The following is a 12,929-nucleotide window of genomic DNA, read 5'->3' on the forward strand; positions in this document are numbered from 1 at the left end:
ATCCATCTATCTATCTGCCATCTATCTATCATCTATCAATCATCTATCAATTATCTATCATCTATCTATCTATCTATCATCTACCGTCTATCAATCATGTGTATGTATTATGTGCCGTCTATGAATCATCTCCCCATTACGCATCACTCATCCATGTGTCCTGTAGTATCAGTGACGTGGCCGTCACGTGCACCGTCGTGTTGGGTGCCGGGACGGAGCCGTTACGCAGCGTGCACGTGTCCGGGGGTCCCCGGGTCGCACCTGAGCGGAAGGCGTGGCGGCCGGTGAGGAAGGCGGCGCGGCTGGGGGTGCAGAGCGGGGCGGCCGCCAGGTGCTGCGTGAGCCTCACGCCGTCCGCCGCCAGCCGGTCGATACTGGGCGTCCTGGGGACACGGGGGGGGGCGCATCAGTTGCAGGTCTGCTGAGCCCCCCCCCGACTAAATAACAGTTTGCGTTTTCAGGGAAACTCTGCAGGTCGCTGTCTACGAGCTCCGAGAATCCCAAGTCCAAGAAAGACTTGTGACACGTGTTGCGCACAGGTGAGAAGCACCGAGTCTCCAGTGTTACGCACGGTACTCCGCGAGTGTCTACCAGCCTGCCGGGCCCGTTCGGCAATCGAGTTACCCGTCCATCATCCGTCATCCCTCCACCCGACGTGCGTGATCGTCATCATCGTCCACCATCATGGTCCCCATCGTCATCACCACCACCACCACCATCACCACCACCACCACCACCACCATCACCACCATCACCACCACCCTCCTCCTCCTCCCCACCACCATCATCATTATCCATCACTATCATCATCACCTCACCATCACCATGGCCACCACCACCATCCTCATCACCACCACCACCATCACCATGGCCACCACCACCATCCTCATCTCCATCCGTCATCATCACCATCATCCATCCCCGTGACCTGGCACAGCCCGCACGTCCCAGCCCATGACGACACGTGTTCTCTTCACAGCGCTCACGGACCGAGCACCCGTCACGCTCCCCGGGCTGCACGCGTGCGCACTTCCCCCCTCACCTCAGTGTTTCGTTGCCATAGCAACCCAGGTCCCCGACGCCCAGGTCGTCAGCCATGATGAGGAGGATGTTGGGCTTCGCGGTGCCGGGCGCAGTGCAGACGCGGGCTCGTAGGAGGAGACCCAGCAGGACGGGAGCGAGCACGGCGCCCCTGGGGGTAGGAGCAGGGTGCTGCTCACGGTCCTACCACCAGCCCACGTCCTCCAGCTCTAGCGGAGCGGAGCACCGAGCTCCCACTCAGATCAGTCCGGGGCCCAGGACTCAGCCCTGGAAAGTCCACGGGTTGGGTACTTAGTCTCGGGTGCTTGGTGACTTACAGGCCGGTAAGAGGCCGTGTGAACGGCACCTGAGGTTGTGTCCTCCGCACACGCTGCGGGACACTCAGAGAACCAGTACCCGTCCCATCAGTACGGACTAAGTCCCAAGCACCCTCAGAAACTGCACCATAAGCACGTAGAGACCCTGTCTCAAATAGCAAACAAAATAATAAATAAACGTTGAAAATATAGTTATTGTGACAACGCGCCACAAACAGGCAAGGTATGAACTGTACATGTAACATGACTTTCATTTTCATGCGTTTTTCCATTTTATTATGTGTTTTACTTTATATTTTTATTTATTTTATTCTATTTTCCTAATTTTTTAATTTCATTTTATTTGTTTATCCTTTTTTTCCTCCATTTGATTTTCATTTTTATATATTTTATTTTACTTTATTTTTCTATATTTTATATTTTCTTTATACTTAATTTTTCATTATATTTCATTTTTATTTTATATTCTATTTTAGTTATTTTTTGTTTTATTTTCTTTTCTATTTTCTTTATTCTTTTCTTTCTGTTCATTTTAATTTTATTTTACTTATTCTTTATTTACACGTTTTCACTCTGGGCAGGAGGCGTGTCTACACGGTCTCAGATTCTCAGGTAACTTCTGGTCTCCGCCTGGCCGGGAAGCTCGGCCTCCTGACAGCTGGTCCACAGCTTCCCGGCCCCGCGCCCGTCCGTTTTTCGTCGTTCCAGAGCTGCGCGTTGTTGTTCTCTGTGGTCCGTAGCGGATAATCCGCAGGCTCCGAGGCCGCCTTAGGGGCGTGACGGGCGGACCGAGGTCACCCGGAGCGTGCCGTGTGCAACCCCCGCCCCCCCCCAGGGTGTTGAAAGCTTAGGGATGGGAATGAACACCTGGAAGGCCGGGGCCGGTTGGGACCAGAAGGGGCGGGACGAGGCGGCTGGGGGCGGGGCCTGGGGGGAAACGGGGGGCCCTGAGTTCCAGTCTGCGGAATAGGGGCAGCGGCTGTGTGACGTCAGGCAGCTGTGTGACGTCAGGGCCTGCGGGGTGGGAGAGGTTGGGGTGCACCTTGGGGCGGGGTGGACACAGGAGGGAGCCCGACGGTCTGTGCGGGGTTGTCATGGGAGCAGAGGCCAGCGTGGGGGTGATGGGCAGGACGTGGGCGGGGCCTGGCAATGATGGACAGGTGTGGGTGGGGCTGAGCGATGATGGACAGCGCCGTGGGCGGGGCCTAACTTGGGGCCCACGTGGTGTCCGCGGAAGTGGGTCCTGTGCACAGGGACGGGGAGCCCCTCCTCCCCCCAGTCCGCCCCGCCGCTTCCCCCACCCGCTGCTTTCCTAGCACAACCGCCCACAAGCACTCTGTAATGACTGTGATCAGGTTTCCAGCACCCTTCCCGTCCTGGGCCTGCAGTGACTCCCCGGGGGGGACTCTGTCATTAAGGACTCAGCACCCCCAAAGGAGCACCGAGGCACAGTGACCCTGTAATTACCGTTCCAACACCCGCCCTGTCCCAGGCCCGGGAGGACCGAGTCCGGACAGCGATTAGGTCGTTACTCACCCACCACCCTCCCACCCCTTCCTGCGCCTGAAGGACTGAAAACAGGACAGCGACTGCGACATTACCGATCCAGCACCCCACCCCCGGATCTGCAGGACTGAGCACCCCAGAAAGAAAGCCGCAGCGTCGAGACAGTCCTTGTGGATCCAGCACCCACCCCTCCCAGGCCTGGAAGACTGAATACCACGACCTGAAACTGACTCTGTCATTATCAATCCAGCACCCATGGGCCTGCAGGACTGAGCACCCTGGAAAGCACCGTTCTGACAGAGACCGTGTCATTGGGGATCCAGCACCCTCCCCATTCCAGGCCTGCAGGGCTGAGTAACCGGGAAAGGAGCAATGTCCTGACAGTGACTATGCCAAGGCAGATCCAGCACCTCCCGTCCCCCGTGGGGGTCCCCGCACCTGCTGCTGGATCCCATGGCTGAGGTTGGCGTGATCGAAGGATCTGGGCCCCGGGCCTGGCGCTGAGTGCTGAGTGCAGAGTCCCCGCCCACTCAGCTCCTAATCCCCCCAGGCTCAGTTACAACCAGTTCTCCAGGCTGTGCAGGATGGCGGCCATCTTGAAACCTGACTGAGGCTGATGCAAGCAGCACTCCACACCCCAACCCTTGAGGACGGGGTTCCCTGGGCGCGTCCGGAGGGGCCCTAACCCAGCCCTGGGGCGCCCGGTGCCATAAAAGGATTTAATGAGCACACAGTGGGGACTCGGGTGGGGCTCACTGAGCGCACAGTGGGGACACGGACAGGGATGGGCACTGAGCACACAGCGGGGACACGGGTGGGGAGGAGCACTGAGCGCACAGCGGGGACACGGGTGGGGAGGAGCACTGAGCGCACAGTGGGGACACAGATGGGGAAGAGCACTGAGCGGGACACAGATGGGGAGGAGGACTGAGCACACAGTGGGTACACGGGTGGGGAGGAGCACTGAGCGCACAGTGGGGACACAGACGGGGAGGAGCACTGAGCGCACAGTGGGGACACGGGTGGGGAGGAGCACTGAGCACACAGTGGCGACATGGATGGGGAGTACTGAGCACAGTGGGGACACAGATGGGGAGGAGCACTGAGCGCACAGTGGGGACACAGATGGGGAGGAGCACTGAACACACAGTGGGGACACGAATGGGGAGGAGCACTGAGCGCACAGTGGGGACACAGACGGGGAGGAGCACTGAGCTCACAGTGGGGACAGACAGGGAGGAGCACTGAGTGCACAGTGGGGACACAGACGGGGAGGAGCACTGAGCGCACAGTGGGGACACGGATGGGGAGGAGCACTGAGCAGTGGGGACACAGATGCGGATGAGCACTGAGCGCACAGTGGGGACACGGGCGGGGAGGAGCCAGGACTAGTAAGGACGATGTGTGGTAAAAGCGGTCCACACCGTGGCTTCTGCATGGTTGGCTGCAGTGAAGACCCAGCATCCACCGTGCCGAGTTCTTCGAGCTGCTCGGCCACGGCATCTTCCTGAAACGACCAGGTCCCGGAGTGCAGTTTCAGGAGACCGTGCCGGGTGCTGGGGACTGGGTCCTCCGCACGTGAATCAGCAGATCCGGATCGGCCGCGGTGCTCAGAGCGGCGAGTGCCCGTGCATACCGGGCTGGCCGTTGGGGGTACCGAGCTCGGTGTCGCACCAGCACCGCGGGAAGCGGCCGCAGCAGGGCTGCAACCAGGGCCGCCACACGTTGTAGATGGAACCGAGCTGCTGCCGCATCACCAGCAGGGTCGCCCGGTGCGTCGCCGCTGCCCGCTGCAGCGTCGCCACCACCTGCTCGAACGCGGGCTCCGTCTCCGCCGTCAGCGGGTGGTTCTCCCCAGGGTCCGCCGAGAGCTCGAACAGCAGCGGCGGGTCATGCAGGGTCACCCCGTCCCCAAAGCAGGGGCACACGCCGCGCCCGTAGCACGCGCCCGTGCCCTCGGGTTCGAAGACCGGGGTCATGTAGTGCGCCTTCCAGATTTTGCCTCCTGGGGGTAACAGAGGACGGACACGTGTGACCCACCAGGGGCCAATGCCCGCGTGACGTGCAGCTGCCTGTCCGCCCCCGACATGGGAACACTGTGGGAAGGGACACTATGCAGCCAGGAAAAAGGATCGGGTGGGGCCAAAAACCCCACGCAAAGGAATAGTATGCAGCCAGGAAGAAGAATCAAGCTGGGAGAAGAACACATGAACAAAAAAACAAGAAAAAAACAGGAACACAGGTGTGATAAGAACTGGTGCAGCCATGCAAAGGAACAAGAGGACATGTGAACTTCCTGAAAAGGAAGAGTATTCAGCCAGGTAAGAGAATAGAGCTGCGTTAAGAACATGTGAACTCCTTGTGAAGGAACAGTATGCACCAGGAAAAAGAATAGAGCCAGGACAAGAACACATGAACGCACGTGACAGAATAATACATATACAATCATGAAAAAGGAAAACTTTCCTATAACAACACGTGAACTCCATGAGAAAAGAATAGCATGCAGCCAGGAAGAACAAGTGAGCTGGGACAAGAACACATGAAGTCAATGGGAAGGAAGAGTATGCAGCCAGGAAAAAGAATAGAGCTGGCATAAGAGCACGTGAAGTCCATGAAAAGTTAGAGTATGCAGCACGGAAAAAGAACAGAGTTGGGTTGAGAACAGGTGAACTCCCTGTAAACAAACAGTCTGCACCCAGGAAGAAGACTGCCGGGATAAGAATGCATGACCGCACAGGATGGAATAGCATACAGCCATGAAAAAGAAGCCGGCTGGGATAGGGTTAGGGTCGAGGCTGCCCCGCCCCCAGCATGCTCCCAGGCCCTGGGCCCCTCGGGGATCTGCGCTTACGCTCTCGCTGCACCCAGCGCGCCGCGTGCAGGAAAATCTGGCAGTAGTGGAACATGACCTCGTGGTCTGAGTGCTGTGCGGTCCCCAGGAGCAGCGGCAGCAGGTTCCGGCTGTCAATCACCCTGCGAAGGACACGCCCCCGCGGGGCTGCACATTTGCATATCTCCAACGTGTGCCCACGCGCACGCGTGTGCTTAGGTCTGCGTGCGCGGCGAGGCCACGGCTTGACATGCTTGCGCATACATGTGGGAGCCTGTGTGCGCACGGGGCTCGGAGGCGGTGCTGGAAAGCCCTGTCAGTGCAGCCAGGCAGTATCAATCCAGCCTGGAGCTATATACCAAGACAGCATCAATCCAGCCCAGAGGGCTGCACCAAGGCAGTTTCAATCAAGCTCAGAGCTCATTGCTAACACGTGTGTGAGGAATCACTGTCAATGGCTGTTTGACTCTGCACCGAGGCCGTCCCCATCCAACCCACAGCCATGCACCGAGGCAGTATTAATCCAACCCAGAGCCGTGCTCCCAGGCACTATCAATCAATCTCAGAGCTCGTTGCTAACCATTCGTGTGCATGTGGAGGCAGGAGGGGAACGTTAGGAATCATCGTCACGGCTGTTAGACTTTCTGCAGCGAGGCAGGATCAATACAACCCAGGGCTGAACACCAAGGCAGTATCCATCAAGCTCAGAGCCATCCACCAACCCAGAGCCATGTACCCAGGCAGTATCAATCCAGCCCAGAGCCATGCACATAGGCAGTATTAATCCAACCCAGAGACATGCACGGAGGCAGTCTCCATCCAACCGACCCATGTGCCAAGGCAGTATTAATCCAACCCAGAGCCATGCGCCGAGGCAGTATCCATCAAGCTCAGAGCCATCCACCAGCCCAGAGCCATGCGCTCGGCTCTCGATTACCTGTCCTGCGGCACCTGGCCGCCGGCGAGGTCGACCACCGTGGCGAAGACGTCCATGAGGCTGGTGGGCTCGTCCACCACGCGCCCGGCCGGAAGCACCCCCGGCCAGCGGAAGATGCCGGGGACGCGGATGCCGCCTTCCCAGCCGCCCATGCCCTTCCCGCCTGCCAGGAAGGAGACACGTGATGTGTGTGTGGGGCCCAAGCATGGGGCCCCCGAGGATGACGCAATCCTCCCCGTCCCGGGGCCGTGTGCAAAGCTCCCGCCCGTCTGCACGTGCCAGGCTGTCCCATCAGGAGGGTGTGCGGCCGACCTCTGTAGCCTCCGTTCCAGCCGCCATACTGGACGCCGTCCAGCTGCGCCTCCAGGTGGCCGCCGTGGTCGGACGTGAAGTAGACCAGGGTGCGGCCGCTCAGTCCTTCCTTCTCCAGCACGTCCAGGATGTATCCTGAAAGGAACATTCTGTCACCGAGAACAACACCTCCACTGACTGAGTACAACACTGCCTGTGACCGAGTCCAGCACCATGAGTAAACAGAACAGCACTGTGTGACTGAGAACAGCACTGTGACTGAATGAGCACAGTACTGTGAGTGACCGAGAACAGCACTGCAAGTGACTGAGCACAGCACCACGTGACCAAGAGCAGCACCGTGAGTGACAACAGTTCTGTGAGTGACTGAGTACAGCACCCACACTGACCGAGTACAGCACAGCACCACGTGACTGAGAACGGCACCGTGAGGGATGTAACACTACCCCTGCACGTAGGGATGGAAACATCAAGCCGTTCTCCACGTGAGCCTGGGGACGTCGTAGGGATGGGGACCTCACGCCCTCCGCCGTGTGGGATAGTGACGTCATTCCATCGCCCACCTGAGGCGGTGACGTCATGCTATCCCGTGACACGGAGATGGCGACATCGTGTTGCCCCCCAGGTGGATGGTGACGTCACGCTGCCCCCCCAGGGCCGGGACCCGGCTCACCAACCATCCAGTCCAACTCCTCCACGTGGTCCCCGTACGGCCCGTGCGTGCTTCTGCCCACGAAGGCTTCATCCGTGATGAGCGGGATGTGTGCGTGCAGGAAGGACACGAACAGCAGGAAGGGGCCTCGCTTGTTCCTGAGCGGACACGGGGTGGGGCGACTGTGATCGGCACATCGTCGATCGATTGAAGTCGTCTATCTACGCGTCATGCGTGCACGGTTCTGTCTACCATCTACCGATCGTCCACCATGCTTTATGTATGTGTACGCCATGTATGTGTCTGTCATCTGTCCGCGGATCTATCCTCTATGCCTGTATGCACTGTGCATCTACATACCTGTCATCTGTGTCTAAGGATGTATCATGCATGTCTATCATGTATGTGCCTCCATGTGTACCATGCATGTATCGTGTCTATCTACATGTGTATCATGCATGTATCTATTCATCTATCATTATGTACCTCACCTTCTACGTATGTATGCATTATCCCTGTAGCTATCACCTATGTCTACATGTGTAACATGCATGCCTGTGTCATGCATGTAGCGACGTCTACCACTTGTGCATATGCACGTATCATGTAGACATCTATCTGCATATTTATCATGCATGTCTGTGTCTACGTTTAATACATGTGCCATGTATGTATCTATCTGCAGATGAATCATGCATCTGTGTATCTATCATGCATGTATCACATGTCTATCATCTATGGATCAAGACTTCTATGTATGTATTATCTATTATGTATCTACATCTACGTTTACATATTTATCATGCATGTGTGTGTTACGTATAGGCATATGTATCTGTATATGACATATGTATCTATCTCCATATCTACCATGCATGGGTATCGATCGTGCATGTATCTGTGACACATGTATTTACATACCTATACGTATGCATGTATCACGTATGTACCTATCTATGTATGCATGAAGTGCGTTTCTACTTGTCTGCCATGTATGTGTTCACCTACATGTCTATCATGTATATGTGTCTATCACAGGTGTCTACATCTACATAAGTACGTATGCATGTATGACGCATATATCTATCTACATACCCGTCTTGATCCGGGTGTTGAAGACCCCGTGACGAGAGAGATGCTTGATAAATCGATAGGCCGATCAACATGTAGGTGTGTACATATGTGGTACATGTATGATACATACATGATAGGTGTGGAGGTTGACAGATACATACATGATAAACAGGTAGACGCATGCATCACACATGCCAGTGCGTGCGTCTGCCCGGTCCGGAGCCCCTGGGACCATGACCCACAATGCTCACCGCTGCAGGAATGACGTCACTTCCGCCAGGAGCCGCCCTGTGAACTGCTGCACCTTCATGGGCTGCTGCGTGATGCTGTGGTTTCTCATGACGAAGCAGTCAGCGTAGACAATGACGTCACCCACGTGGTGTTCTGCGGCGCGCAGAAGGGCAGCGGCCCCGCCCAGCAGGACGACCAGGGCCCAGGGCGCAGGGACGAGGCGCATGAGCTTCCCGGAGGCCAGGGAGAGTGCGGCCAGCGCCGCCAGCTGGAAGGCCGTGTGCAGAGAGTGCTCCAGCCGCAGCCTCTTCTCGGACAGCACAGCTCGCGTGCAGTCGCCCATCATGCTGAAAGGCATGCCGTAGAAGTGCTGGAAGCCGTGGCTGCTCGGGTGGTGGCAGTGGTCCGACGACGACTCGCAGTTCAGACCGAGGTGCCACTTTCCTGCGGGGAAGGACGTGCGCAAACCGGGGAGGACGTGCGCAAAAAATTAAGCCAAAAACAAAAAATAAATATCAATGGTGCACACAGCGACACACAGGCATACATAAAACTGAATATAGATATGAAGTGTAAATAAATAATATATAAAATAAAAGTAACATAAATATCAATACTGTGCCCGTGTGGCACATACACACACCAACACACGTGCATACACATGATTAAATATAAACACATGAAATAAAAATATAAATATAAATAGACGTGAAATTAACAATAAGATGAATGAAAATAATTCAGTGACACGCAGACATCAACACACAAGCACATGCGAAATTAAAACATAAGACAGTGATATGTAAGTAATTTAAGACATAGAAAAATAAATTACTAAGACGCACTAACACGCCTCTGCGCAGACAGAGGCACATACACTCGAGCGTGCTTGGACACGTGCACACAGGCATGGGCACATGCGCACAGGCACGTGGATCCACAGATGCACATTCATGCACACACACACAAGCACATACGTGTACACGCGGACCCCGCAGCATACCGATGAGGCCGGTGGCGTAGCCGCGCTCCTGCAGTATTTTGGCGAAGGTGATCTCTGTGGTCGGAAGCCCCCCGGACCCCGCAGCCCACTGCAGAACCCGGAAGCCGTTGCCTGACGTCATACCTGGGATGAATTTGGAAACGTGTGAAGAGTAGAGGACTGTGTTTCCAGCACCCGCATGGTGGTGCACAACTTCCACGAGGTCCGGTCCCAGGGGACCCGACGCCCTCTTCCGGTCCCGGTGGGCACGCTGTGGTGCACTTACGTACACGGAGACCGTACATGCGCACACGTCAAGATAACAACCAAAATAGGTCTACAGCGCGGATCCCTGAAGGGAGAAGCTCGCGAATGTGGGTTCCCGGGATCCTCTCTGCCCCCCACGCGTGTGGGGACGACAGGTATTTCCCAGGCTTGGGCGATCGTGTCATAAGGGCGCTGATGTCATCATCAGTAAGACGTCATCAGCGGGTTCATCCACAGCCAGATTCAAAGTTCAGTGGGATATTGGGAACTGGGAGAAGTCAGGCTGAGGGGGAACTAGTGGGCGGAAATGACATCACAGGGGCATGTCCTCGAACGGGACACTGGGACCCTAGTCTCTTCGTCTGTTTCCCTTTTCTTGGCTATATAATGCTCCTCACAAGCTGTTTTATGGAAAGTTCGATCCCTACAGGTCGGGCCTTAGGGAGGTGATTGCACCGTGGGGCTCTGACGTCATCACGCACAGATGGAGTCATACCTCCACAGCATATTGGGAGGTCGGGGAAACTGAGGAGGTGGGCGGAGTGGGAGGAAGTGACGTTGTGGAGGCGTGTCCTTCACGGGGACGCAGGGACCCCGGGCTGTTCTGTCACCGTGACGTCAGCAGGTCCGCCACACCCCCTGTTCCCCGCTCCCTGGGCTTCCGCCCCTGGAGTCTGAGGCCGGACCGTCTGCCCCCAGCGGGCTCGGGCCTCCATCTCGGGAGGGGAAGGCCGTTTGCACCCGGAAGTGGAAGTCCGCTCCCACGGGGAAGTCTGTCTCCACCCGGAAGTGGAAGGCCACGCCCACCCGGAAGCTGCGGACGCACCTGTGCGGATGGGGTACCTGCCGGTGAGGAAGGCGGCGCGGCTCGGTGTGCACACGGACGCCGCTGCCAGGTGCTGTGTGAGCCGCACGCCGTGAGCCGCCAGCCGGTCGATGTTCGGAGTTCTGCGGGGACAGCGAGTGTCAGCCAAGCCCGGGGTGGGTACGAGTCCCCACTACGTGCACATCATGTGCGCCCAGGCACCGTTGGCGTGTGCGTGTGTACAGAGCCAGGAGAAACCACCCGGTTCATGGCCTTCCCCCGCGGTGCTACCGGAAGTACTCAGCTTCTGTGCAGCAAGCACCCCGGGTGGTGCCTTCTGTCTGCTCTGCGTGGCTCTGGTTCTACGTTTTCAGCAAGATGTGCACGTGAGGGGCTGCGAGCGCTTCCTTGCCTGAGGGTGCCGTTGCCATAGCAACCGAGGTCGCCGATGCCCAGGTCGTCAGCCATGAGCAGCAGGATGTTGGGCTGTGAAGCAGACAGCGCAGCGGACGAGGGTGGGGACATCAGGAGGACGCACACCAGCACCCACGCGGCACTCCTGAAAGACAGGGAGTCCGTGACTGGAAGAGTGACTTTCCCTTTTCCCTCCTGCTCCTCGGGCCTCTCACAGGGTGGGAACAACCGAGTCTTACCCCCAGCAGCAGGTGTGGCGGCGCATGTTCACTGCAGCTGCGTGTTTCCTGTAAGACACAAAGACACGTAACAGGTGCACACGGCACACCGGAAGCATATGCCACACATGCTACTGACGGGGACACGGCTACACATCCGGCTGGGACCACACACGCTGACCCTATGTGACGTCACGCCCGGGAGAACTGAGTTACAGGGGAGGAAGGTCGGTGGTGAGCAGGGTTTCAGGAGGGCTAGCCTGTGGTCACTGCGCTGCCCTGGCTTTGGGTCTGTCCTTCACTTCCTCTTCTGTCTCCTCGCGTTCTTCCCCTGTCTTCTCGTTCTACTTCCCGTCCTCCATGACGTCAGCAGCTTTGCCCTACCCCAGGCTCCCATGATGCTCTGCGCCACCACAGGCCCCAAGCCCTGAGCGTGGGAACCGCACCAACCTTCCTTCTGAGTAAGTCAACTCTCCCAGGCGTGACGTCACAGCCCAAGGCTACAAGGACACGGTGCGCTCACTCTACACAAACACGCTTCTCATAGGCTCGGGGCACACACGTACACACATGTGCACGCACACACACCTGTGTCAATACAGCCGTGAAAATGAAGGCGTTTGGTGGCACGAGTGTGGGAAAGGGACTCGGGTTCGCTATGATGCACACACATGTGCATGCACACACACGGCACACACATACAAATAAAGGCATTTGGTGGGGTGACTGTACTAAAGGGACCAGGGTTGCACACGCATGCGCACAAGTGCCCGTACACACATGTGCACACACCCCTGTATAAATACAGAGCTGGAGATGAAGGCATTTGCTGGGGTGAGCTGCAAAGGCCTACTTCTGGGGTCCACGTAGACGCATATACATGCACACACACATGTGCATGTACACAAACATGGAAATGGAGTCATTTGGTGGGGTAAGTGTGGCAACTGGACTAGCGCTCCCCATGCACACACATGCACATGGATGCATAGACACGTGCATGCACACATGTGCATACATATACACACATGCCTGTATAAACACAGAGATGGAAATGAAGGCACTTGGACAGGGTGAGTTGCAAACGGACTACTTGAGTTCCACACACATGCACACACATGTGCATGCACACAGATGTGCATGCACACAGATGTGCACGCACAGCACACACACACTCACACACGCCTGTATAACTACAGAGATGGAAATGAAGGCACGGGGTGGGGTGAGTGCCGTCAGCTCCTCCACAGGCACAGAATGTTCTAGAACTCGAACAATGGGCTCCAGGCGCCTGGGGTTTGTTTATCCCACCGCAGGAAGCTTTGCTCCCCCCCCCCCCG

At 56.8% G+C, this 12,929-nt stretch overlaps 2 protein-coding genes across 5 annotated transcripts in view; both read right to left on the reverse strand.

Annotated features, from left to right (window-relative positions):
- The window catches only part of LOC115067073 (arylsulfatase D-like), a gene marked incomplete at its 3' end in the record, with an annotated part of 5,316 nt that extends 1,880 nt beyond the window's left edge, over positions 1 to 3,436 (reverse strand). The window contains exons 1-3 of the mRNA XM_029554315.1: positions 3,303 to 3,436; positions 1,043 to 1,192; positions 141 to 383 (exon numbers count right to left, since the gene is read on the reverse strand). Coding sequence (XP_029410175.1) covers positions 141 to 383; positions 1,043 to 1,192; positions 3,303 to 3,319 — 410 coding nt within the window. The remainder of the gene's footprint in view (positions 1 to 140; positions 384 to 1,042; positions 1,193 to 3,302) is intronic.
- A 133-nt stretch (positions 3,437 to 3,569) lies between these two features.
- Positions 3,570 to 12,929, reverse strand: part of Arse (arylsulfatase E) — a 12,552-nt gene continuing 3,192 nt past the window's right edge. For 3 of the 4 annotated variants that reach the window (XM_008849560.3, XM_017802324.2, XM_008849561.3), the window contains 10 exons: positions 11,611 to 11,658; positions 11,370 to 11,516; positions 10,979 to 11,100; positions 9,907 to 10,029; positions 8,924 to 9,347; positions 7,620 to 7,756; positions 6,947 to 7,081; positions 6,635 to 6,797; positions 5,719 to 5,840; positions 3,570 to 4,869 (listed from right to left, as the gene is read on the reverse strand). In XM_008849560.3, coding sequence (XP_008847782.1) covers positions 4,475 to 4,869; positions 5,719 to 5,840; positions 6,635 to 6,797; positions 6,947 to 7,081; positions 7,620 to 7,756; positions 8,924 to 9,347; positions 9,907 to 10,029; positions 10,979 to 11,100; positions 11,370 to 11,516; positions 11,611 to 11,636 — 1,794 coding nt within the window. In that variant the 5' untranslated portion in view covers positions 11,637 to 11,658 and the 3' untranslated portion in view covers positions 3,570 to 4,474. Of the gene's footprint in view, positions 4,870 to 5,718; positions 5,841 to 6,634; positions 6,798 to 6,946; positions 7,082 to 7,619; positions 7,757 to 8,923; positions 9,348 to 9,906; positions 10,030 to 10,978; positions 11,101 to 11,248; positions 11,517 to 11,610; positions 11,659 to 12,929 lie in introns of those variants that run through there. The other variant, XM_029554317.1, reaches the window with a different exon arrangement.

Source organism: Nannospalax galili, unplaced genomic scaffold (genome assembly GCF_000622305.1).
Source record: "Nannospalax galili isolate Female #2095 unplaced genomic scaffold, S.galili_v1.0 scaffold3005, whole genome shotgun sequence".
In the NCBI taxonomy this organism is placed as follows: domain Eukaryota; kingdom Metazoa; phylum Chordata; class Mammalia; order Rodentia; family Spalacidae; genus Nannospalax; species Nannospalax galili.